Source organism: Gopherus evgoodei, chromosome 7 (genome assembly GCF_007399415.2).
Source record: "Gopherus evgoodei ecotype Sinaloan lineage chromosome 7, rGopEvg1_v1.p, whole genome shotgun sequence".
Lineage (NCBI taxonomy): Eukaryota > Metazoa > Chordata > Testudines > Testudinidae > Gopherus > Gopherus evgoodei.
Window position 1 is genome coordinate 75,745,002 of NC_044328.1, and position 26,622 is coordinate 75,771,623.

Below are 26,622 nucleotides of genomic sequence, written 5' to 3' on the forward strand. Positions count from 1 at the left end.
AGTTAACCTTTTTAAGGTTTTCTTTGCAACCGTAAGGGCTAGAGACTTAGGCTATGTCTACACTATACACCTTACAATGGCGTGGCTGTGCCACTACAGCTGTGCCATTGTTACGTACGCAGTATAGCTGCTTTTTATCTCCAGGAGAGAGCTCTCCTGATGAGAAACTAAAACTACCCTCAACGAGTGGTGGGAGAGTGTTTCCCGCTAACAAAGTGGTGTCCACACCAGCGCTTTTCAGCATTAAAACGTTTGTCGTTCAGGGGTGGGAGGGTGTTTTTTCACACCCTCAAGGGACAAAAGTTTTAGTGAAGAAAATGCAATGTAGACATAAACTTGCCTTTGGGGTTGAGGGGAAATGAATGCTTAGTTTCTGCAGCACAAGATGGCGGCCTGAATTGGGGAGTCTGTGCCTAATGCTTAATCTGTGCCCAGATACTGAGTCCCCTGTGGCCTTTCTTCTGTCTGTCCAAGTTAGTTAAAACAATATTAATAGAGGTATCTATGGCCTTCTTACCATAAATCCATGTTGACATATTGGGAGGGATCCTGAAACAAGAGCTTCTAGGATGCAGAGAACGGAGGGAGTTGTCTGAAATAACCTCTAGGTATCAGTGTTCGTCAGACAGATTGTGTTCAGTACTCTTGCTTCTTACAGAATTTCATCTGCTTCTCCGTTAGTTGTCTAGCTCTTCGTTCATGTAATAAAGTTCCCCTTCATACAGAGTTTTGGGTGCATAGTGTAAAATCCATTGATTATACAACAATTAATAAGGGTTACTCCAGGATCATGAGTTTGCAGTTAGGTGGTTGTTTTCCAGTGTCAGCCCACTGTTTAAACACCACAGAGCTGCTGTGTCCATTGCACTTAAGCCAAACTCACTGACATTTGAGAATTTGTCAGAACAAATAATAATAGAACCTTCAGATAGGCTAGTAAATAAATAAAAAGGTTAATTGGTGTAGCATTCAAGATAACGTACACAGTAGCTATTTTGTTAAATATCAATGAAATACTGGTCTCTTTAGTTCCTAAATGAATTTAGAATGTTGGCAATAGCACGCCATCCTATTGTAAAATGTCACTTTTAACACAGCATTATTTATTTTAGTATTTCTGACGTACTGGAGTGAATTATGTGTAATTCATTTTTGTTTGTGTACATTACAAATGATCAACTTTTCACTTTTTTCCTCCTTTCGGGATAGGAGAATCTCTTGATGCGGATTCATTTTCACATTGCGGATGAGTCAAAAGAGGACATCTGCACTGCTCAGCACTGCATTTCTCACCAGAAGTTTGCAATGACCTTGTTTGAACAGGTGAAGTAGTGGTATCTTTTTACACAAAACACCCACTCCCCATTTAGGTTTAGTTACTGAGAAATCTAGCATCATGTCTGAAGAAATGTCAGACAGGCACAGCTAGGATTTCCACCCATCTGTTTTTTACCTGGACAGTCTAGTTTTTGGCTTCTGTGTCCAGGTGCCATTTAGGGTTGCCAGGTGTCCAGTTTTTGGGGACCTGGCAACCCTGATTTATCCCGGGACGGGGGGATGCACTGGGTCATTAACCCATGCCAGTCCCTGCTCAGCTGGGACTGCCTCCTACCTGCAGCCAGGCTCTTTGACAGGATCCAGCAAGTGACATGGGGATGGAGGAGAGGAGAGTGCGACAAGGGTGGAGCCTGGCAGGGGGAAGAGGTGCATGGGGGCAGGCCCTCGGGGTTTTGTTTACTAGAAGTTAGAAAGGTGGCAACCCTAGGCACAGCAGTACGTGACATGGACTCATCAGTTTAGCCTTCTCATGGTATTACTTTCCATTCCTGTTTTAGTGTGTCTGCACTAGCTGTGGTGCCACTTCTGACCCTCTGCCTTTTATCCAGATGGTACATTACATCTCCACCACTTCACTCTGGTGAGTCTGGGGTTTTATATGGAAAAAGAGTTTACCTTGTTTACAGTAGCTCCTTGGTCATGGTATTTTTCTCCACTGTCACATAATTCAACATACAGAACATTGCTCATTATTAGTGGAGGCGTAGGATAGCTGTGATCTGAAACATAAAGCTTCTGTGGGACTGAAGATTAGGATGGAGGGTAGATGTAGATCAAGAATTTAGGTGCATTGACAGAGCTGTAGAGATAGAGGGCTATTTATGGCAGGGAGTTACCTAGAACAGAGAAACAGGTACTTGAAGAGCTGTGTTAAGGAACAAGACTCGAAAGGAGTAGTGCTAAAGTTCAGGGCTGAAGAACATTGACAGCTGTGGTGCCCAGAACTGGAACAGAAAAGAGTAATGCAGGCCAAGATTGAATTGCACAGGTAGAACTGTGTGATGGGCTGAACTGAAATATCAAAGGGTAGTTCAGGTTCACTTTCATGAGCATTAAACCATTTTTTTAAATTAGCATTTCTGTGATTCATATGCATGAAATCCTTCCTGTTGGATTCTTTCAACACTCTTTCTGCTGCAAAGCTACTTTATCTTGGTTCCTAGCAGTATTACAATCTCATTATAGGGCTTTCAGTTTAAACAGAGAGTTACCTGTAAAATCCTAGTATCACATTTAGACTAGGATGTATCAGTAAATATTTAAGTGGAAAACCGAGAGTTACTGTTTTTAACTTTTAGCTTCACCCAGCAGCTTCATGCTGTTTCTGCACATGATGTTAGCTAAGAGCTGTCAATGTTGAACAGTGGAAGCCTGACTGTCAGGAGCACATAAAACAATCAGTTTTTTAAAAATCTCCCAGATGAGTTTTCTGGCTACATACTCGTTCGTTAGCCCATTCGTTTATAAGCCAGCCCTAGGTAGTTAAGTAAAAATAGCAAAAACTGTTTGACCCTTTCATAAGCCAACCCTGTATTTCAGGGGTTGGCAAACTTTGGCTCTTGGCCCGTTAGAGCAAGCCGCTGGTGGGCCTGGATGTTTTGTTTACCTGGAGCGTTCACAGGCACAGAGCCCCTCAACTCCCAGTGGCTGCAAACTGAGGGGCTCCATGCCTCCAGATGCTCCAGGTAATCAAAACAACAATGAATTAAATATTCAATTCAATGATTCCATAGAGTTTAAAATCATCAAATTTTGGTGTAGACCCATTTATAAGCGGACCCCCGCTCTTTGATACTCCAGTTTTTTTACCAAAAATATTCGGCTTATGAACGAGTATATACAGGTGTTGTTTGATGAACAAATACACTCAAAGCAATATTAGCCATAAGGAAGCCCTAAAAGGGGGAAATATCCGCTTCTTAAGTCCATAGAAAGTGCACTGAATTGTTAAACACTAGTTTACTTGTTCTTAGCCCTCTAAATGAAAACCACTTCACAGATAACCTGCTTAAATAAGTAGGCAACGTAAGTTATCAGCATCATTCCTACTTTGGCACGTTCTCTTGGAACCATAAGAAAACACTTTAGACTTAATTCAATCAGATGTCTTATCCTGAGAGCAAGAAAATAAATTATGTACACATTATTCTATATGATAGAGCTAAAAATCTAGAGGTCCTTAAGTGTTGCTCTTATCTCTCTTGGCAAATCAGTCACGGTTTAGTGTCATTATGATGCTATAACATACAGACTACAATGAAAAGGAAACTAAAGGAATGAATGAATGAATGAATGAATGAATGAATGAATGAATGAAAATAATAGCCAAAAATATTTGCTCCAAGTAAATAAAGAAAAAAATGCATGAAGTCTTGGCTCCAGCCATCTAACAATTCTGTTGAATACACGTTTTGGAAAATAGCACGTTTTCCTTTCTCTAAATCCTGGTGACACAAATGATTGCCCACAAGAAACTGACCAGAGATGATAAAAGGCTGAAGTTACCATCTATTTTCGAAATACTGATTGAGATGGAAATAAATTAACTGCCCACCTGCTGCCCAGGGTAAAGCCATGCAGTGGAGGAGTGAAAAAGGATTTGGATACTGTCTTGAAAATCAGAAATAGCTTCTGTCATGAAATCATTGGGGCGAAATTATGATTGATAGCATATCAAAAGGGTTGTGAGCATATGCTGTATTCCCCCTTGTGGCTGCTACCATTTAGGTGAATTTTCTTGCTGACATTGTTTATCTGAATGGTGTTATTAGCTTAAAATATTAATATTTAATGTTTGTCATAAGAATTTCAAATGAGATCAACATTTTAATTGGGTACTGTAGCGTTTCAAGAAACACTATAAACATAAAAATAATGCTGTGTTTATGGACTTTCTTTGTGTACATTGCTTATACTAAAACTGTTAACTTTAAAATATAATTTACTTTTTTCCACTAACACAGTTTGTTTCCTTTTTGCAATCTTTGAACTTGGACAATGCAATTAAATGTCTGTTTCACTGTTGCTTATAATTTCATCTATAAGATTTCACCTATATACAGTCTTGTGCAACAACATAGTGCTGCTGTGGTTGGGTTGCAAATTCTGTAGGGAAGCACTTATTTGCTGTAAAAATGTGTTTTAACTGGAAGTTAAATATTCCTTAAAACATTTCTGTTAAGTTTTGTTTTAAAATCTCAAATTTGAGACCAAACGTGAATTGTCTGTCCTCTCTCTTTAAACTTCCCATTTTCTTTCTGCAACATAGTCACAGAAAATGCACGAATCCATTACTGAAACGTGTCTGTTTTACACATTAAAATATTTTCAAAATAAATAAAAATTAATTGCAAAAATAAGCACTTACAATATGATAGCTGTTTTTACTTTCTCAGCTTTCTAATTATGGCATAAATGCTAAATGAAAATGTTTGTTTATTCAACTTTTTAAATAAACTTTTCTCCTCCATGCTGTCCTCGAACTGAAGCAATCAAGCTATTTGCATGCTGGAGAGACGAGAGAAACCCACTCCAGATATGTTTGGAGAGTTACTACAGAATGCCAGCACCATGGGAGACCTGCGAAACTGTCCGGTGAGTATGCTTAACTTGACTTTTTAACATAAGCAAAAGCCAGAAGAGGGCTCGTAGTATCTACTGTTATGTGTCTGTGACTACAAAGGGTTTTAAAGATTTAGCTCATCACAATGCTAGAGATGTCAGAGATGGATGGACCGATTTTCTTTGTGGGTAAGACTTCCAGTAGGTTTTATGATCCTTTGGGTAGGAGGAAAAGAAAAGCTGTTATCTGGGCGCACTCTTTGACAGCTGGAATTGCTGGGACATAAGTTATGGATCGAGGTCAGAGAAGAAAGCAGACATTGTGAGGAGCAGGAGTTAGAAAATCTCATCCAAAGAAACAAAAATGATAGTCAATCATGGAAGCAGTTTTCCATTACTGGAGGGCTATTTTATGTTGGAGCACTGTTAGCATATAGCCATCTAACATCTGCTAGGATACAATACAGCAGTGCACAGACAATCCAGGAAGTTTTTGGAGAGTGTTGGGGACAACTTACTGGGTCAACTACTGGAGGAACCAACCAGGGGCCATTCTCCTCTTGACCAGCTGCTTATAAAGAGAGAAGAATTCTTAGGGGAAGTAGAAGTGGGTGGCAACCTGGGCAGCAGTGACCTTCAGATGGTTGAGTTCAGGATCCTGACAAAAGGAGGAAAGGAGAGTAGCAAAATATGGACCCTGGACTTCATAAAAGCAGACTTGAACTTCCTTAGGGAACTGATGGGCAGGATCTCTTTGGAGGTTAATATGAGAGGGAAAGGAGTCCAAGAAAGCTGGCTGTATTTTAAAGAAGCCTTTATTGAGGGCGCAGGAACAAACCATCCTGATGTGCAGAAAGAATAGCAAATACGGCAGGCGACCAGCTTGGCTTAACAGTGAAATCTTCAGTGAGCTTACACTCAAAAGGGAAGCTTACAAGAAGTGGAAACTTGGTCAGATGACTAGGGAGGAGAATAAAAATATTGCTCGAGCATGCAGAGCTGTAATCAGGAAGGCTAAGGCACGATTGGAGTTGGAGCTAGCAAGGGATGTGAAGGGTAACAAGAAGGGTTTCTACAGGTATGTTAGCAACAAGAAAAAGTTCAGGGAAAATGTGGGACCCTTAATAAGTGGGGGAGGCAACCTAGAGTTGAAAGATGTGGAAAACGCTGATGTACTCAAAGCTTCTTTTGCCTCAGTCTTCACAGACAAGGTCAGCTCCCACACTGCTGTCCTGGGTAACACAGTATGAGGAGGAGGTAAGCAATCCTAAGTGGTGAAAGAACAGGTTAAGGACTATTTAGAAAAGCTGGACATGCACAAGTCCATGGATCCAGATCTAATGCATCCAAGGGTGCTGAGGGAGTTGGCTGATGTGATTGCAGAGCCATTGGCCATTATCTTTGAAAACTTATGGTGATTGGGGAAGGTGGGCAAATATAGTGCCCATCTTTAAAAAGGGGAAGGAGGAGAATCTGGGGAACTACAGACCAATCAGCCTCACCTCAGTCCCTGGAAAAATCATGGAGCAGGTCCTTAAGGAAACCATTTTGAAGCACTTGGAGGAGAGAAAGGTGATCAGGAACAGTCAACATGGATTCACCAAGGGCAAGTCATGCCTGACCAACCTGATTGCCTTCTATGATGAGATAACTGGCTCTGTGGATATGGGGAAAGCAGTGAATATGATATATCTTGACTTTAGCAAAGCTTTTGATATGGTCTCCCACAGTATTCTTGCCAGCAAGTTAAAAAAGTATGGATTGGATGAATGGACTATAAGGTGGATAGAAAGCTGGCTAGATTGTCGGGCTCAACAGGTAGTGATCAATGGCTCCATGTCTACTTGGCAACCAGGTATTAAGCGGAGTGCCCCAGGGGTCAATCCTGGGACCAGTTTTGTTCAACATCTTTATTAATTATCTGGATGATGAGATAGATGGCACCCTCAGCAAGTTTGCAGATGACTCTAAGTTGAGGGGAGAGATAGTGACCTAGAAATAATTGGAGGATTGGGGCAAAAGAAATCTGATGAGGTTCAACATGGACAAGTGCAGAATTCTGCACTTAGGATGGAAGAATCCCATGCACTGCTACAGGCTGGAAACTGACTGGCTAAGCAGCAGTTCCCCAGAAGAGGACCTGGGGATTCCAGTGGATGAAAAGCTGGATATGAGTTGTCAGTTTGCCCTTGTTGCCAAGAAGGCTTTTGGCATTTTGAGCTGTATAAGTAGGAGCATTGCCAGCAGATCGAGGGACATGATCATTCCCCTCTATTCAGCATTGGTGAGGCCTCATCTGGAGTACGGTGTCCAGTTTTGTGCCCCACACTACAAGAAGGATGTGGAAAAATTGGAAAGAGTCCAGCAGAGGGCAACAAAAACGATTAGGGGGGTGGAGCACATGACTTATGAGGAGTGGCTGAGGGAACTGGGATTATTTAGTCTGCAGAAGAGAAGAATGAGGGGGGATTTGATAGCTGCTTTCAACTACTTGAAAGGGGGTTCCAAAGAGGATGGATCTAGACTATTCTCAGTTGTACCAGATGATAGAACAAGGAGTAATGGTCTCAAGTTGCAGTGGGGAGGTTTAGATTAGATATTAGGAAAAACTTTTTCACTAGGAGGGTGGTGAAGCGCTGGAATGGTTTATCTAGGGAGTGGTGGAATCTCCTTCCTTTGAGGTTTTTAAGGTTAGGCTTTACAAAGACCTGGCTGGGATGATTTAGTTGGGGTTTAGGTCCTGCTTTGAGCAGGGGGTTGGACTAGATGACCTCCTGAGGTCTCTTCCAACCCTAATTGTCTATAATTCTATGATTTTAGGCTTAGGACAGCATTTCCACTATTAACATAATTCTCATGGTGATGCTTTTGGTGAAGCTTACAGCATAATACTAGTATGCTTCATGAGCAACAGCGGCATGGGAAGAGATAGAAGTTTACTTCCAGTAGAATTCTTTTGACATTGCTGTGTTATAACAGAGATAGTTTAGCTTCCATGTCAGCCATTCTATTGTGTTCATGTTCCTAGGTGCATAGGTAAGATTTCATTTCAACTGGGCTCACATGTTTCAGTATAAGGAATGAAACTGTGCTGCTTCTTCAAGAGATGTCCCTGTGGGTGCTCCACTCTAGGTGTTGGTGCACCCCTGCGCCTTTGATCAGAGATTTCTGCAGCAGTACTCATAGCGGCCACACATGCTCAGAGCCTGGCCCCCACTCTGAGTATACCTCTAGTGAGCATGCGCGGCCAGTTCCCTCAGGTCCTTCTCTACCGTCCCCGGCTTGAGACGGAGCTCAGCAGGCTCCTTAAAGAATTTCTTTCCTCATCTTAAAATAACTTGTAGTTAGACAGTTTCTTGTTAGTTAGTTGTTAGTTACTGTTACTTACCCTTTTTCTACTGTTAAAAAAAAAATTGTTCTCTCATGCTCTTCAGGTATGCCTGGCTCCATAGGCTTTAAGCGCTGCTCCTCCTGTAAGGACGCTATCCCTCTTTTGGATGGACATTCACAGTGCATAAAATGTTTGGGAGAGACCCGTATTCCCCAAAAATGTGCTCACTGCACTAAATAAGCTCCAGAGCGAGGTGCTCGCCCGCCTGAGCACTTTCGACGAGCCGGGCTCCTCCGGTACCGTGTTAAACCCGCCTGTGCTTTCGGCGACAGCGCGAAGCTCCGGTGTCGAGGCGACAGGCTTTCAGTTGCCTGCCTCGGTTATGGCACCTATCGGCACCGTGACGAATGTGGTGCCGACATTTCAGGACCCCCCTGAGGCACTGCAGCCTGCTATTAATAGCACAGCACCGATTCCAGCACCGGCATTAACAGTGCTACTTGGCACGGTGCCAAGACTAAGAACTCCGGTGCAAGCCCAGGTTCCCTCACAGCAATTCTGTCAGCCTTCACCTTCAGCTGCCTCAGTGCTGCCGTTTACCCAGTCAAGTGACCTCTTAGTGTCACCTATGCTGCAATCGCCCTTCCTTAAAGACTGCTTCTCCCTTACAAATGATTCAGGGTCCGAACAGCCTTCCTCCAGTGAGGAGGAGTCTGAACTACAGGGTGATGTTTCAATGCAATCAGAATTCCATCCTCCGAGTCCTGTCACCCGCGGGCACAGGAAAATTGTCTCAGACTATCCTCGAGACCCTGCCTCTTGGTGCATTAACTCCTGGATGGCACCACCTATGCCTTTTCCACCACCGTGGCAGTATTGGGCCCCATCGGCACCTTTCCCTCAGTAGCACACCCGCTATTCCAATCCGACGAGACACGAATGTCCAAATGATATGACTCACTTGGCGGCACCCTCCCATTCTCAGGATCAATTAACTCCTGCTCCTGACCCAGTACTAACTGAAATACCAACTGAAGTAATGCCTGAAGAAGCTTTACTTCCCTCCCCTCTACCATCCTCAGACGATTTTTCGAAATTCCAGGATCTCTTTAAAAGGGTTGCCAGCGAGCTTAGAATCAATCTAGAGGAAGTACCTGACCAACAACATGAGTTAACGGACATCCTGCAACCTCTTCTTCATCAAGACTGGCATTACCAATCAATGCAGCCCTTCTGGAACCTGCTAAGTCCATCTGGCAGGCTCCAGCCACAAGCCAGCCTACCTGCAAACAAGCGGACCATAAATACTTCATTCCCTCTAAGGGCTCTGAATTCCTTTTCTCACATCCTGCGCCAAACTCCCTAGTAGTGGACGCAGCCAACCAAAGGAACAAACAACAGTGTTTCTGCCATACCCCAGCCAACAAGGGAGGCAAACGCTTAGACCTGCTGGGTCGCAAAGTGTGTGCCTCTTCAACCTTACAATTTCTAATTGCCAATTATACCGCAATTCTGGCAAAGTACAGCCATAGAAACTAGAACAAGTTCATGGACTTTATTGAACACATTCCAGACCAGAAGAAACAACAGTTTACAGCTTTAGTTTCCGAGGGCCAAATCATATCACGCACGGCTCTTCAAGCAGCTCTGGATGCAGCCAATACCGCAGCAAGATCCATCGCTACGGCGATGGTCGTGCACCGAGGTTCATGGCTCTCCTCTTCCCTCTTTCCTTGCGAGGTTCAGAGCACCATAGAGGATCTCCCTTTTGATGGTGATTAAATTCTTTGCTTCCACCACGAACAAGGTGCTCCACTCAGTGAAGGACTCAAGGGCAACTCTTCGATCCTTAAGCATCCAAACCCCTACAACCAGAAGGTGTCATAACCTATTCCCAGATTTGGACCTTAGCATCCAAAATATGGGGGTTAGCATGAAAACCTCCAAGCTTAATTACCAGCTTGGACCTGGTAAAGCTGCCACCAGCCAAAAAATTAGAGTGTTTTGGGGCACTCTGGTCCCCCAAAAAACCTTCCCTGGGGACCCCAAGACCCAAATTCCTTGAGTCTCACAACAAAGGGGAATAAACCATTTCCCTTCCCTTCTCCCTTCCAGGTGTTCCCTCCCTGGATTCCTGGAGAAATACACAGAAGCAAGCTCCGTGAATCTAAACAGAGGGATTCCACCCTCTCTATTTCCAGTCCTGGAAACACAAGTACCTCCCTCTTCACCCAGAGGGAATGCAAAGTCAGGCTAGTAAATCTAACACACACAGATTTCCCCCTGACTTCTTCCTCCCACCAATTCCCTGGTGAGCTACAGACTCAATTCCCTGGAGTTTCCCACCAAAGAAAAACTCCAACAGGTCTTAAAAGAAAGCTTTATATAAAAAGAAAGAAAAAATACATAAAAATGGTCTCTCTGTGTTAAGGTGACAAATACAGGGTCAATTGCTTTAAAGAAATATGAATAAACAGCCTTATCCACAAAGAATACAATTCAACACATTCCAGCAACTACACACATGTAAATACAAAAAAACCAAACCTATGGTCTTCCTATCTTTGTACTTACAACTTGGAAACAGAAGATTAGAAAGCAGGGGACAGAAATCCTCTCATAGCTGAGAGAGAGTACAGGCAGAAGACAAGAACAAAGGACTCACACACAAACTTCCCTCCACCCAGATTTGAAAAAGTCTTGTTTCCTGATTGGTCCTCTGGTCAGGTGTTACAGGTTACTCCTTTCCAGGTAAAAGAACATTAACCCTTAGCTATCTGTTTATGACAGAAGGCGACAGTACAGATATCAACCTTATCACCGTCCACGCTATCCCCCATATACTCAGCATTTCACAAGATCTCAGGATCAACAACAGCAATACCAACGCCAGAGATCCAGATACCAGCGGCGTCGCCCCAATTCTTCCGGGATGCCCCAACTTCCTCCAACTAATAAGCAGATTTGAACCTTTGGTCGAGGGTCTCGTAAACAAGTGAGTTCTAGAGGTCACCATAACTGGGTATTCTATCCTCTTCCTCTCCTTACCTCCCATCCTCCCCATCCCTCTGCAGGGACACCTCTCATGAGCTACGCCTCCAGCAAGAAGTACAACATCTCCCTCACCTGGGGGCTATCAAACTTGTGCCCGAATGCCACAAGGGGAAAGGGTTCTACTCCCATTATTTCTTAACAGAAAAGAAAACTGGAGGATGGCGACTGATCCCCGACCTCAGGAGGCTCAACAAATTTGTCAAAAAGCAAAAGTTCAAGATGGTTACTCACGCCACCATAATTTCAGCCCTGGGGCAGGGCGATTGGTTTTCAGCCCTCGACCTACAAGACGCCTACTTTCACATCACTATCCACCCAACCCACAGACGTTTTCTTCATTTTACCCTCGGCTCAATGCATTTCCAATACAGAGTTCTATCATTCGACCTTTCGACTGCCCCTCGAGTTTTCTCCAAGCTCCTAGTGGTAGTCACTGCCTACCTCAGGAAAAAAGGAGTCATAATATTCCCTTACCTCGACGATTGCCTCCTGAAGGCCTCCACGTTCGATGAGGCCCTCCGCTTCACACAACTCACCATCGATTGCTTCCAATCCCTGGGCCTGCAAATAAACAAAAGTAAATCCATATTAAGTCCTACCCAGCACCTGGAGTTTATAGGAGCGAGCCTTGACTCCACAATCGGACTGGCATCTCTCCCACCCGACCGATTCAATACCATAAAACTGCTGGCTATGAGACTTCGCAACAGCCCCCGGATCACCGCCCGAGACTGCCTCCAACTACTAGGGCGCATGGCCTTGTGCACCTTCGTGGTCCAGAACGCACGTCTCTACATGAGGTGCTTCCAAGCTTGGCTGCCCACAGTTTACAAACCAAACATGCACTCACTAAACAAACACTTGGCCATACCCTACCGAGTCAAAGACACTCTCATATGGTGGACAGTCCCCTACAACCTCTGCTCTGGAGTCCCCTTCCTCCAGACCTCCCCAACTCTGATAATGGTGACCGATGCATCCCTCATGGGCTGGGGGGCACACATCTCTCACCAAACAGTCCACGGGCTATGGTCTCATTCCGAGACCTCCCTGCACATAAATGTTCTAGAACTTCGAGCTATATGGAATGCCTGCTGCTGCTTCCTTCCACTAATCAAGAATCAGCATGTACGCATAATGACAAACAACATTGCCTGCATGTTCTACGTAAACAGACAAGGAGGGGCTCGTTCCAACTCTCTTTGCTCAGAGGCCATAAAAATCTGGAATTAGTGCCTTGCGAACCACATCCGCATATCAGCTGCTTATCTCTCAGGGGTGATGAACACCACTGCCGATGAGTTAAGCAGACCTTTCCCTTCGGAGCACGAATGGGGGAGAGATGAGGGAATCATCTACAACATATTTCGCACTTGGGGTCACCCAACCATAGATCTCTTTGCAACCGCGAAAAACACGAAATGCCTCAATTTTTGCTCCAGGGCGGGACTGGGCAAACACTCCCTTGGAACGCATTCATGATCCCATGGCACCGGGAATTAGCTTATGCATTTCCCCAATACCATTGCTCAACAGGGTCTTCATAAAGATACGAACGGATCTTGCCAGGGTGATCTTGATCGCACCTTCATGGCCGAGACAACCATGGTTCCCTTTCCTCACCAGAATGTCAATTTGGCCACCGATCTCCCTGCCTCTCATCCCGAACCTTTTATCACAGCAACATGGCCGGCTTCTTCACCTCAATCTCTCCATGTTTCATTTCAAAGCCTGGTACCTGCATGGTTCCCCCAACGAGAACTAGACTGTTCCGACCAAGTTCGGAGGGTATTTCTACACAGCAGAACACAATCCACCCATACCACCTATCTCCAAAAGTGGAAACGATTCACAAAATGGTGTTCAACTAAACAACTGTCTCCTACCTTGGCACCTGTTCCCTGCATACTCGACTATCTATTGGACATTGAGCAATCCGGCCTTTCCTTCAGCTCCATCAAAGTCCACTTAGCTGCCATCACAACCTTTCATGGCACAGTTGACAATACCTCGGTCTTCGCTCATCCCATCGCCAAGCGTTTCCTGAAGGGACTCCAAACCTTATATCCAGACATTAAGCCACTTACCCCTCCATGGGATCTTCACCTAGTATTGTCCTGTTTAACTCATCAACCCTTTGAGCCCTTAGCCATCTGCCCCCTTTTGCACCTCTCAATGAAAACAGCCTTTTTGGAGGCGATTACCTCTGCCAGATGGGCAGGTGAGATAGCAGCCCTTATGGCAGATCCACCATATACGCTCTTCTTCAAGGACAAAGTTACTCTACGCCTACATCCAAAATTCCTTCCAAAAGTTCACCTTTCATTTCACATCAATGAACCAGTACATCTACCAACTTTCTTTCCGAAACCACATGCAAACTCCTTCTAAGCCACAATGCACACACTTGATGTGCGCAGGGCCTTATCCTTCTATTTGAACAGAACCAAACCCTTCAGAAACTCTCCTAGACTCTTTGGCTCCATCGCAGAGCACTCCAAAGGCATGCCTATCTCTACCCAGAGACTTTCGAACTGGATCTCCTATTGCATATGACTCTGCTATCAGATAAAAAACGTTACACCTCCAGCATTGATCAGAACACATTCCACTAGACCTGTATCTACCTCTGTAGCCTTCTTACGTAAAGTACCATTGACTGACATTTGTAGAGTAGCCACTTGGTCCTCCGAGCACACATTTGTCAAACACTATGCCCTTACTCAGGGCCCTCTCTCTGACACTCAGTTAGGCAGGGCAGTATTATCTACTGCATTCCTACCAGATCCGAAGTCCCTACCTCCTTGAGATACACTGCTTCGAAGTCACCTGGAGTGGAGCACCCACAGGAACATCTCTCGAAGAAGAAGAGGTTACTCACCTTGTGCAGTAACTAACGTTCTTCGAGATGAGTGTCCCTGTGGGTGTTCCACTACCCACCCTCCTCCCCTCTACTTCGGAGTTGGGGTAGCCTCCATTGTAGAGAAGGAACTGAGGGAACCGGCCACGCATGCTCACTAGAGGTATACTCAGAGCGGGGGCCAGGCTCTGAGCATGTGTGGCCGCTACGAGTACTGCTGCAGAAATCTCCGATCAAAGGCGCAGGGGCGCATCGACACCTGGAGTGGAGCACCCACAGGGACACTCATCTCAAAGAATGTCAGTTACTGCAGAAGGTGAGTAACCTCCTCTTTTCTCTTGGGCCATGTCATTAAAGGGCTTTTGGAGTGGAGAAGGCGGAAAAGCATAATTAGGAGTTATGAGAAAAACTGGTATTTAACCTTGTAAAAGCAGTTCTTTGCACACGTCCAGCTAGCCTTCATGTACTGTGCTACCACAAGCCATACAAAAATACAGTTGGATTCTTTTAAGTTCAACATATGGCAGTGAATGAAATCTGAGGGTATGTATTTATTTAGTTCTATACATGTACACTGTGTTTTGCAGCACAAATGGAGTGAGATTTCTTACCCATAAGAGCTTACAGTCTAAGGCCATATTTCTACAAAGACTTTTGCATGTGCTTACCTTGAAGCACATACAGGATCAGGACCTGAATTAGTAGCTAGGAGAAGGATGGGCAAACTACTTGATGCATTTTGGTGGCTATAAACCACTGTTGTAAATTATTTCTGCTGTTAAAAATATAGCTTTGTATAGTCTTGGAATACGAGTCTTGTCAGATCCTCAGTGGAGTTTAGTGGTAAACCTTTGTGAGGAGGAAAAGGAGAAGAAACTGGCATTGATTGTAGCAGGAATTGTAACAACCACACTAACCAAGACTGTGTCAGCATTTCCATTCTAACCCTCTGCTTTTCAGTTGTTTATAACTTTCTGAAATGTTCACCTCTCTGACTGAAATTTTCCATGCTTAGTCTCTGCCAAAGGTGAATGTCTCCTTTTTGGAAAGTTGGAGTAAAAATGCTTCGGCTCTTTGAGAATGAAAGTAGATAAATATATAAAAATTACAATTTAGTAGGAATGTAGCTTTTGTGGAAGACGAGAGCCCTTTGATTGATCTGATGTGAATTCTTTGGTTTGACTAAATTGTCTGCTGATCGCTGCTCCTTCCTCTGTTGTTATCCTCACCTTACTTTTTGGCTTTATTTAACGATCTGCAGAGCCATCCTGAGGTAGCTTAGTTAAAAGTAGCACCTCCTGTAACGCAAGAGAGGAATCACTGTATCAGGACTCAACATTCCTTCCTTTCTATCAGAAAGTTATGAATTTAACTGAGCTCCTTCAGTATAGCTCAGTAGCACTTCAAACAGATGGGAGAAGAGAGGAAGAGAATTGCAGGTAAGGTAATTCAGTTGCCCTGAGGGAGGCCGCACAAATTCCTGTAGTTAACTTCAGCCACCTGAATGACATTTGGAAAATAGAATATCTGATTATATGTGTCCTTCTCTCTCCCTAAGATGTAAATATCCCAGATTTCAGTGTCTGGAAAAAAGCTTTCCCCCCTACCCCACCTCCGCTATCTTCCTTTTGGCTGACTTATTACTAACCCCCAAAAAGATGACTTGGAAAACTCAAGCTATGCTCTCTTGAGTTGGTTGGACTGAAAGATGCTGTAGTGAAGCTTGCAGAGAGAATCCTGATGAATTAATTTTATAAAGCAAGCCACCTTTGTAAATTGCTGTTGAGAGGAAGAAGTCCTGTAAGATCTTTCATTCCCTGAATAAAGTGTCAGGGGTGATTAGATCCAGTGATGAAACGGGCCTCTTGGCAGTGAGAAGCCTTTTATGAAAAGGGTTTTTTGTCCTGAGGATCTCTGCAAAGCAGCCTAAAGTGACCTGACCTTGAGGGTGATGAGGGTGATACAGTGACTCTGGCAAGGCTAAATAGAAAGCTTTTTAATTTTGTATCACTTGTTGGAATTGCAGTCATCATCTCTTATTTTGGATGGGAAACTTTTTTCCATTATGTTGAAAATGCTCCTGATCACAACCCTTTAGAGTATGTGTGTGTGTGTGTGTATGTACTTGCACAAATTTTTTTTTACTATTTATTTATTTATTTAGGAAATATTAATAGATTTACAAATCCTTGCCACATAAGTATCAGAAACAAAATGGTAATGATTACAACAACAGTGAGCTTATGTTTGAAGAACACATTATACAGGAAAATAGCCATCAAATCTCTATTTAACAGGGTGTTACCATATTACAGAGCATCGATTGTATTAGATTGAGTGAAATCTCTGATTACATATACTCAACACACCAGGTATCTTTATCAAATGTTAATATTTTTTAAAAATTGGACAAGTGTGCTGTTTTATTTTGCAGGTGACTATACTTATCTGAGTACTGAATAAAAGGTAACCAAATATATTTGTCATGTCTGTTTTGCTGGGTACATAACTGATGCATTAATTTTTCTGTAACAACCTCCCATATTTTTTGAACCATTCCTCTATGGTTGGACTGTTTTTCTTTTTATATAGAAAAGCTATCAGTAGCTGAGCAGCTACTAGCAGATGAGAGATTAATTCTCTATTTTCTTTTGTATGCCTATTACTTCGAGGAAGCCCAAGAAGGATTACCAAAGAGCCATTTGGTAATAAATATCCAATACTTCGTGATATTTGATTACAGATTGCATCACAGTACTCCCTAATGACTGGATATGTCCACAATATGTGCCTAAAATCTTCTCTTTCACAGTTTCTCCAATATTTGTCCCTATTTGATCTCTCTCTATTTTTAAACTGTCTGGTGTGAGGAGTTATTGAAACAAAATCTTAAATAAATTTTCTCGTTGAGTGATTGCGCATGTCCATTCTACTGCAGGTGTCTGTGCACTCCAGTGCACAATTCGAAAGTTTTTACCCTTAGCAGTACCCATCAGGGCTGGTTCAGCACCCTCTGCTGTCTTGCATACATCATGCAGGCATAAAGGGGTGAGCTGCCCCATACTCCCCAGTTCCTTCCTACCATCTGTGATGGCTGTTGGATCTCCCTATCCTTGCTACTTCAAGTCTTTTTCAATAACTGTATATAATACCATGTATAGTTAGTTTGTAAACATTAAAAAGTTTTGTTTTTTTTTGTTTTGGTGGATTCTAGCACCCAGTTTGGGTACCAGCCTCAATACCAGAGGTATGCTGTGCTTTCCAGGTTGCAAGCTCTGCCACTCTTGCAGCAAGGCTATGCCAAATAGTGGCCCTCACCCTAGCTGCCTCAAGTGCTTGGGGAAGGCTCACATGAGCAATATTCTGATAACATCTTCTATTTTCCTACTAGGGTGTTATGGATGGTCACAGAAAGATTTTGAAACCAGAAGGATATCCTTGGCAAAACATTAATTTTGACTGTGGCAGCACTTCTCAACCAAGAAATTGTATACTTCTGTCAGCATCCCAGATCTTTTTTCATATGCTAAAGTAGTGGTTTAACATTTAAACTGTAGAGCTCTTCTGGGTTGTTTGAGTTTTGAATTCCCAGGTATTTGTAGAATTTGTTGCTCATTCATGTCCAAATGCTTTCTGGAGAATCGACTTTTCAGAATCTGGCAAATCTGTAACTAGCTTTTCAGATTTGGCATAATTTACTTTAAATCCAAATGCTTTCCCAAGCCATGCATTTCTATAGAAACTAATTTTAGGGAAATACTGACAATTTTTGTATAAACAAAACTAATATCTGCATATAAAGCTATTTTCTGATGTGTTCCTGCAAGTTTTGTTCGTGTGTAGGTAGGTTCGTTGTTCCTGTATCTCCTGTGCAAAAGGTTTCATGATCTGTGCAAAAAATAAAAATAACCATGGAGATCCCTGCCTAATCCCTCTGTGTAATTCAAACGCAGCAAATTTAACCACATTAACTCTCCCAGCTCCTTTTGGGCTCAGGTTAAGAACAGTTATCCATTTAAGCAACTGAGGGCCAATGTCACTATGGGACAGGACTTGAAATAGAAAGTTCCCCTCTATTCTATAAAAGGCTTTCTTTGCATCAAGTGATAAGAAAATAAATGAATCTCTTTTTTATCTGGCATTATGGATGATTTCAAGTACTTTCTGAGTATTGTCTGATATTTGTCTAATCTTAGTGAATCCAGTTTGATCTGGATTTGTATAAACTGAGAACATGGAGTGCAGTCAGGTAGCTAGTATTTTTGCTAGAATCTTTCATAATTTAACATTGCAAAACGTGTTTTTTAACCACAGGTGCAGATGAAAAGAAAACAGAGAATGATACCAATAATGTGTGATAAAAAGCGAGCCATTCTTCCAATTCCCAATGGAGTCTTGAGCACCCTCCGATTTTACTCATACTCACTATTTTACATGCCTCCCTTGGGGCAATTATATCTTCTACCCGTTATCCTTCATCTGAGGAAGAATTGACTGTATTCACATGTGAATACTAGGCAGAATTTGGCATCTGTCATCACCTAGAGTTTGCTGTTCTCTTCCCACATCTTCATATGTTGAGCATGTAGAATGTTCCGCACTCCAGCCACCTTCTATATTGAAGCAAGAGGCAAGACCCTGCAGTGGTGATACAGTAAACTGTGAAGTTGTATATTCCATTCAGTTTTTGTTGTAAAAAAAAGTCTATGCGTATTTTTGTTTTGTTTCAGAGTAACTGTGGTGAAAAGATCCGTATACGTCGTGTGCTCATGAACTCTCCCCAGATTATCACCATTGGCCTGGTGTGGGATTCAGACCACTCGGATCTAGCTGAGGATGTCATTCACAGTCTGGGCACCTGCCTCAAACTTGGAGATGTGAGTCTACTGCACATTTAGCAATCTCTCAAAATCCCCTTTTCCCAAGACATGTCTGTGCTGTTCACTTGTATGCATTCAGGATGCAGGTTCTCCTCTGATTCTGGGATCATGGGAGCATGAACATAACATGCAGCCACCTTTGCCTCTGACCATCCCAATCCTGCAACCCAGGGCCCTCTGTGAATGCTCCATTAAGCCTGTGAGAAACTGTTGGCATTGAATCGACAATTTGTCTCCTTGCCCTTCCTTACTCCCATAGTTTAGGTAACTCCCCTTTGTGAGTACTCTGCTCTTTGAACAAGATCTGCTACATAGTACTAAGAGGAATAGAAAAAAGGAAGGAAATGGTCCCACTATTCTGAAAGGTTGTGTATCCTTTACCTAATCATTTTACTTCCCTGGCACTAGTGGGTAGTTGCAACTGCTGGGATCAGATTTAAAAGAACACTGACAAGCACACTTGTACAAAAATTCTAATTATATATTCTTAGTTCTTAATCAATTGTATATTTTAAAATGTTAATTCTAATAATTTTATATTCTTAATGTCACTGTAGGTGCTTGAAAATTGGAAGTGGCCTCAAAGTGCCAATTTTAGATCTGAATCCAATTTTTTCCCATGTTCAGGGGGATTTTCTGATTTTAATTTGGGCCAATCACTTTTGAAAATAGCTGTCTATTTCCCTACCAATATTTGTGGAGGTTTTTCCATTTGAACAATAGTTATTCCTGTCCGTGTTTGCTTGTAATGGAGTCAAAGTGTGTTATGTTGTTTTGTTTTTTTAAAACTTGTTCCTGAGTAACCCCATCCAAGGATTTGGTCACAGCTCTGGAGTTATTTTAGAGATAACACAAGAGACTGGGAGGTACTAGCTGTTGTAGTATCTTAAATTTCTCAGTGACTGAATATGGTTATATTATATTGTAATTAGGCTCTGGAGGTCAGTTCCTCTGAGACTTCAGCACTTTTAAAATAACTTGAATTTGAGGTCTAAACAGTTGGTGTGACTTATAATAGGAATTATCACTAGTGACTCACTTAACACTGAAAAATGAATTAAACTATTTGGCATGAATCTGCACTAAGTTGCAGATGCATCACTTGAAAACAGAATTTGGCCCTTAAAATGTAAAGCAGTAATGCATTGAAAAGTGACTCCAAAAGAACTTTTTTGTGTGTCAGTGATCTCTAAATGAAATTTGGTCAATTTTAAACGTCAACACATGATTTTTCTGACTGCCTGGCCTGCAGATCAACTGCAGATCAAGCCTCCACCACTGATAGACTCTGGAGGCCCACTACTGCCCTCAGTTACACCTTCACAGGGCCACTGACTTAAATTTATCCTTGCTAGAGCCAGAACAGACTTCAGCTCCTTCTTCCATACCACTGCACGGTGTTGGCTGTGCAGTGCAGAGAGAGAGGTAAAGAGTAGCTTTTTAAAAGTCTCTCAGTAGAGCCACAAGATAAAACGGAAAACATACAGAGAGTAGGCTTCTTGTTGAGAAAGAAAGTGCCATTTTTATTAATTTTCAGAGCAGAAATACACTTTAAAATTTAATGGGATTACATCATTGATATAAATGTCTTCCTCACAAGGCAATTGTGGGCCGAGTGTCAGGCAACCTGGATTCTGTTCCCGCCTCTGCCAATGACTTGTTGTATGACCATGGACCGATCACTTAACCCTTCTGTGCCTTAATTTCTCCATCTGAAAAAATAGCATATAACACTTAACGCAACTCTGTAAAGCATTTTTAACTCGTCAGATGAAACAGTATTTTATTATATAATTTTTCTTCTCTCCTTTTCCACACCCCTTGAAGCTCTTTTTCAGAGTAACTGATGACAGAGCAAAACAAGCAGAGCTGTATTTGGTGGGAATGATCTGTTACTACGGAAAACATTACTCCACCTTCTTCTTCCAAACGAAGATCCGCAAGTGGATGTACTTTGATGATGCCCATGTCAAAGAGGTAAGGAAATTGAGATTATTTTTGTAAATGCTAAGAACTGTTTGGGTATTGGTGAGGGTGTAGATCCATACTACTTTCCAAAGATTTCCAGAAACTTTGTGTGTGTTCTCACACCTGAAGTCCTGCTTAACTCCACTGCTCCTAAAGGTTTCTCTGAACGAACTAATGCTTTCTATAAGTCCGATGGAGGAGATGCTTCTCCAGAAGACCTGATTCTGCAACAGAGGATAATCAACTTAAAATGGGAGAATCGTAAAGAAATAAAAATAAGGCCTAAGAGAGGAGAGAGGGTGAAGAGTCTGAGGGACCTGGAAGGGGAAAGGCAAGAAGAGAAAAATGAAAGTGTTCAGGATCCTATTTCTTCTGCATTCAAAGATGCCTTCTAGTTATGTGATGGGCAGGTCCCCCTATCTACATTATTTCCGATCTTCGTAGTGTCACCTCAGACTGTTATTTAATTCCCATTGACCTTTCTTTGATTTCTTGGTGCTTGCACTGCTGATGGCAAAAGTTGAAACAGCTGTGGACTTCTGTACAGCAGAGACCTGCATGGCAACCAGTACCAGATAAACTGGCAACTGTTCAGTGGTACCAGAAAGTCCAGAGGCCTTCTCTTTGGTTCTGTTTAATGGCCTGCCAGTCTTGCCTTTATGCTGTTGGCTGGAATCCTACAATTCACCTGTGCAGTTGGATGTATTTCTCACACTCCTCCCCCCACCCGGCAAATAGTGTTGCTATTGAGTCCCTTCTCCTCAGGTTCACAGTAGAAATATCTGGATGCCACGCCCCTGTAGTAGCTGTTTCCTGAGGTGCATTCTTCCCTCTCTTGCCAGTGCCTTTTTTTCCCCTGTGCCTAGGATGAAATGGTTGGCACCAAAGCCATCAGCACTGGGATCTTGGCACATGATTACTACATCTCATTAGTTCATTGGGCTTCATCTCATGCCCCTCCCCTTCTGTTTCCCCTTGTCACAAAGGCACAAAAGTAACAGAGGAAAGCTTTGTTCCGTAATCTCACCAAGCACAGTCTCTAAGAGAGAGCTATAAGCCTTCCACTGGTTCTTGGTCACGTTTCTCTGCAGTAAAATCCTGCTAAGGATAATACAGTGCTGTAACAGAATACCTGTGTAAGGAGCAGACCTCTTGGAGTATATGTTATGTGCATCTCTGCAAACCTGTACTAAAACACAGGGAACTGTTTTCAAATGAATACTGGCTGCAGAAATTAAAGTCCAGCTCACCAAAACAGAAAATACAGTCATGCTGACCTTTGAGAAGAAATGATTATACAGCAAGGTGTTTAACCCCTTGCATGCTGGATAAATCTTCACCAAATGTTAGCTGTGATCTCAATTAATCCCAGTGCTGGAAATCTGTGGTTTGCATGTTTGATTTTTTTTTTACTTAATGCATTTTGTAAATTATGATAGATTAATTCATAATCATTGGTACCAAAGCTATAACATTAAAAATGTGCGCTAATTTTGGTCAGTGAAGTGCTGGGAAATTTCATGTGGTAAAAACTTTTTTCTTAGCATGAGTAAACTCTGAATAGGAAAGAATAGTAGTTTAAGCCTATATTCTAGCAGATATTAATTTCATTTAACTATAGAACAGTAAATATTTTGATTATCAAAACAAGGTGTAAACTGTTTCCAGTCTCTGCTGACACTGGGCTCCCGTCCAGCTGGTATCACAAATTATGTCCCTTTTCTGCAGTATGGTGGCTGTCATAAAAAGGCATGGAAATGTCAATTTTAATTAACACATTTACTTTCCGTAACATTTCAGAGTTTATAACAAGCATGAAGTGCTTCAGCATGTGATTGTAGAGTGGGGCTCTGGGAAGAATTAGTGCAGCTTTATTGTGATCACTTATCACTTGTCCCTTGGCACCTTGGGCATAAATAATCTTGGCTGGTAGGGGTGGGAAGGTATTCAGGGAGTGTTACTTGATTGTACAGTGCAGCATATGAAGAGGTTAAGAACCAGTCTCTTGGTTTGCCCGAGAGAAGTTAAAAGAAAAGCTGAGCAGTGTTCTTGTTGTTGTTTTTTTAATTCAGATTGGTCCAAAGTGGAAAGATGTTGTGACCAAGTGCATCAAGGGTCATTATCAGCCTTTGCTGCTGCTTTATGCAGATCCAAGAGGAACTCCAGTGTCAATGCAAGACTTGCCCTCTCAGGTGGATTTACAGCAGTATAGCAGGACTTGCTATGATAGCGAGGACTCAGGTAAACAGACTGAACTGTACACTTTATGCCCATCTCCATTGCAGCTGAACTGTTAGAAAAATGTTGCTTCATTTTGGGTGCTATTTTGCTAACCATGTCTCTGTCACTGATCAAAGCTGACCTAGAGTCCTGAGAAGGGTCCTTAGTACTTAACTTTTAAACCTTCCCTTCCAAACTACAGCTCCATAAATTACAAGTACATCCTGCCTGAAAGACTTGCTTTCAGGACTTCTCTTTAAGACCAGACATCTGGGGAAGGTTTCCATTAAGTAATGTGATGAGCCATCCTCTTTTACTCCATCCAGGGCAGAATTCACTGTCTTTGGAGCATTCCCAGATTGTGACAGCCAGAATTTCAGGAGACAAAATGTTATTGTTAAACCAGAGGATGAGCATGTAATTTTACTTTTTAAATATATAAAGACAGTCTTCTATCCAAATGATTACAAAAAACTCACCTAATCATAAAACATTCAAGGTTTCTATCATTTTAAATGTCTGAAAATTTGTCTTTTGTAAGTATATCTAGGAGAAAATGCTGACACAAGAATATGGAAGGATCTTTGTGTAGAGGGGAACAGTATAAGATTTATCTAGTGATTGAATTCATAAAATTATCCTGAGTTTTTAACAGGAAAGAAATATGACACAACATATAGAATGCATAAAGAGAGTGACTGCCAACATGAATCTCTTGGGGTTTAAATGAGGCATCCAATCCAATGCTGTCTCTTAAATATCCTTTATTATCCAGGAATATAGTACTGATATAATACACTAATGGATTAGGAAGAGAAAACACGGCACTGTCGGTGGTGTTCCATTGGATTGGAAGGAGATAGTCAAGTAAGATGCCTTCAGAAATAGTTCTGAGTCTGCTCAGTGTTTGAAATAATGATCATGAAGAGAAGGCTAATTTGTTAATTACCTGGATAAATTAGGACACTAAACAGACTGAAGTGAGATGAGGCTTCCTGTAAAGAAGAGGAAGTATAGGCATTTTGAGAGGCACATTTTAAAAGCAATCAAAAAGAGAGATTGTGGTGATGGATATAAACTGTACATGAGCTTACACAGTGGCAGTATTGCAAGAAAGGCTGATTCTATTGAATATTCACAGAGAATTTTACTGCTTTTGGGAGGGCTTCATAGGTTGCCAAGAACAGCAGTCTGAGCGCAGGACCAGAAAAATAGCACCTTCCTTCCAGGAATTCTACCCTTTCACACGATTTGGGCTTGTCTACACAACAATTAGACCATGGCAAGCTGGGTGTGAATCTATCCTGCGCTAGCCTGCTGCAGTGTAACTGTCCATCCTGCTGATGCGCATGAACAGTTTGTTAATGCACTTTGAGAGAGAGACTAGATCAAAGCGCTCTAATGAATTGTTAATACATGTCAGCAGGTACATATGGACAGTTAGACCACGGCCTGCTAGTGTAGGGTATATTCACAGCCCAGCTTGCGCTGTCTAATTATTTGTGTAGATAAACCCTTAGTTTTAAAAGCAGTTATGGCAGTCATGGTCACCACCTGTGACTCTCGTCCTTGTGCTTTTTGGTTGGTGAAGATGTAGGGAGCATCTGGGACCTCTACTAACAGATTGTCATTACATCATATAATGAGGGGAATCTGTCATGCACCCTAAAATGAGTAACATTTCAATCAATACTAATGAAACCATCACTCAACAATAGATTTTGTACACAACCACTTAGGGCATGTCTTCACTAGCAACATTAAAGCACTGCTGCAGCAGCGCTTTAACGTGTCTGTGTAGAGCTCTTCCAGCGCTATAAAAAAACCACCTCCACAAGGGAAATAGCATCCAGTGCTGGTGCACTGTCTACACTGGCACTTTACAGCGCCGAAACTTGCAGCAGTCAGGGGGTGTTTTTTCACATTCCTGAGTGAAAAAACTGCAGCATTGTAAAGTTTTAGTGTAGACAAGCCCTTAATGTCTTGTCTCCGAGTTCTAAGCAAGCTAACTGAGAACCTTGCAAAAAAGAGTCTCCAGTACCACCTGTTAGGTGCTAGTATATCTGGCAAGTTTCGGGCCAGGATATGCTACAAAGGCTGTTCTTGTAGTTCTGGTTGGCCTCCAAGGGAAGTACATCCATATTCATTCTGTTGGATCTCTCTTCAGCATCTGATCCTATTGTATCCTGACTTGCTTCCAAGAAGCTTCAGAGCTGAATAGAAACATCCTAAAATGGTTCAGGTGTTTTCTTTCAAACTAAATGCAGATGGTCATTACGAGCAATCTATTCTTCCATTTCCAAAATCCTCACTGCTCAGTCCCACAAGGCTTGGTCCTCTCCTTCACATTATTCAATATCTATATGAAGCTGTTGAGAGGGTTGGTGAGACAATACGGGTTGATGTGCCAGCAGAATGTAGATGACATCTAGCTCTGCAACTCCTTTATGTCAAACATTAATATATCTCCCAGCTTTATCCGTGCCTAGCTTAAATAAGTCCAAAAGTACTGTCTAAAGCTGAACCCAGACAAACTGATACAGTGCTAGTAGAGAGAGAGGACTGCTTCAAAGAACTTGTCTCCTCTACAACATTAGTTAAAAACAAATTTTTCTTCCCTCTGTTTAAATCAGTCTGCCCATCTGTGACTGACCATAATATTGCACCCTATCCTGTCAGAAGAAGATCTTCATGCTAATCGTTGTATCTCATCATATCTAGGACTAAAGCCATGCTCTTTGGAGAAAGCTTCAGCTGGTACAAAATGTTACAAATCTCTCTGTGCATAGTCATAAAGCTCACTGTGAATGCCTCCCTGTGAAGCTTTGCTCTCTGTTGAATAGCGAGTCCATGCCCTGATACTCAAAGCATTCCACGGGATTGGTCTCTAGCTACCCAAGATCATCTTTCCTTTCATGACCATGATCTCCCACCTCATTGCAGAGGAATAATGACACTTTTAACCAGTAGGGGGAGGCTTGAGAGTCCAGAAGACAACTTTCACAGAAATTTGACGTAGACTATTGGATTTGCTCCCAGAAGAAATCAAAGTGGCCATGGAACTAAATGCTTACATAACTAGAGAGCTCATGTGTTCAGTTTTGTGTTTCTTTAATTTCATCACATACACAGGTATGTGTGGGTGGGTATGTTGTACATACACAACACCCTGTAAACTATTCAAAGTTATTTTTCCTGCTGGCTACGGAAAAAAGGACAGAAAGAGAAATCTGTATATATATTTTAAAGGGCTTAGGGACACGAGAAATGCCATACTCGATCAAACTTATGGTCCATCCAGTGCAGGAACCTGTCTCCAACAGCAGCCAGCACCCAATGCTTAAGAGGAAAGGTGCAAGATACTTTGCATTAGGCAGATGTGTCCTATTCCCTAATAGTTAGATTAGTTT

At 42.3% G+C, this 26,622-nt stretch overlaps 1 protein-coding gene across 1 annotated transcript in view; it reads left to right on the forward strand.

The window, feature by feature from the left end:
• USP54 (ubiquitin specific peptidase 54) overlaps positions 1 to 26,622 on the forward strand; it is a 233,412-nt gene that overhangs the window by 129,962 nt on the left and 76,828 nt on the right. The window contains 6 exon segments of the mRNA XM_030568176.1: positions 1,210 to 1,323; positions 1,836 to 1,918; positions 4,827 to 4,932; positions 18,875 to 19,021; positions 20,852 to 21,001; positions 23,065 to 23,233. Coding sequence (XP_030424036.1) covers positions 1,210 to 1,323; positions 1,836 to 1,918; positions 4,827 to 4,932; positions 18,875 to 19,021; positions 20,852 to 21,001; positions 23,065 to 23,233 — 769 coding nt within the window.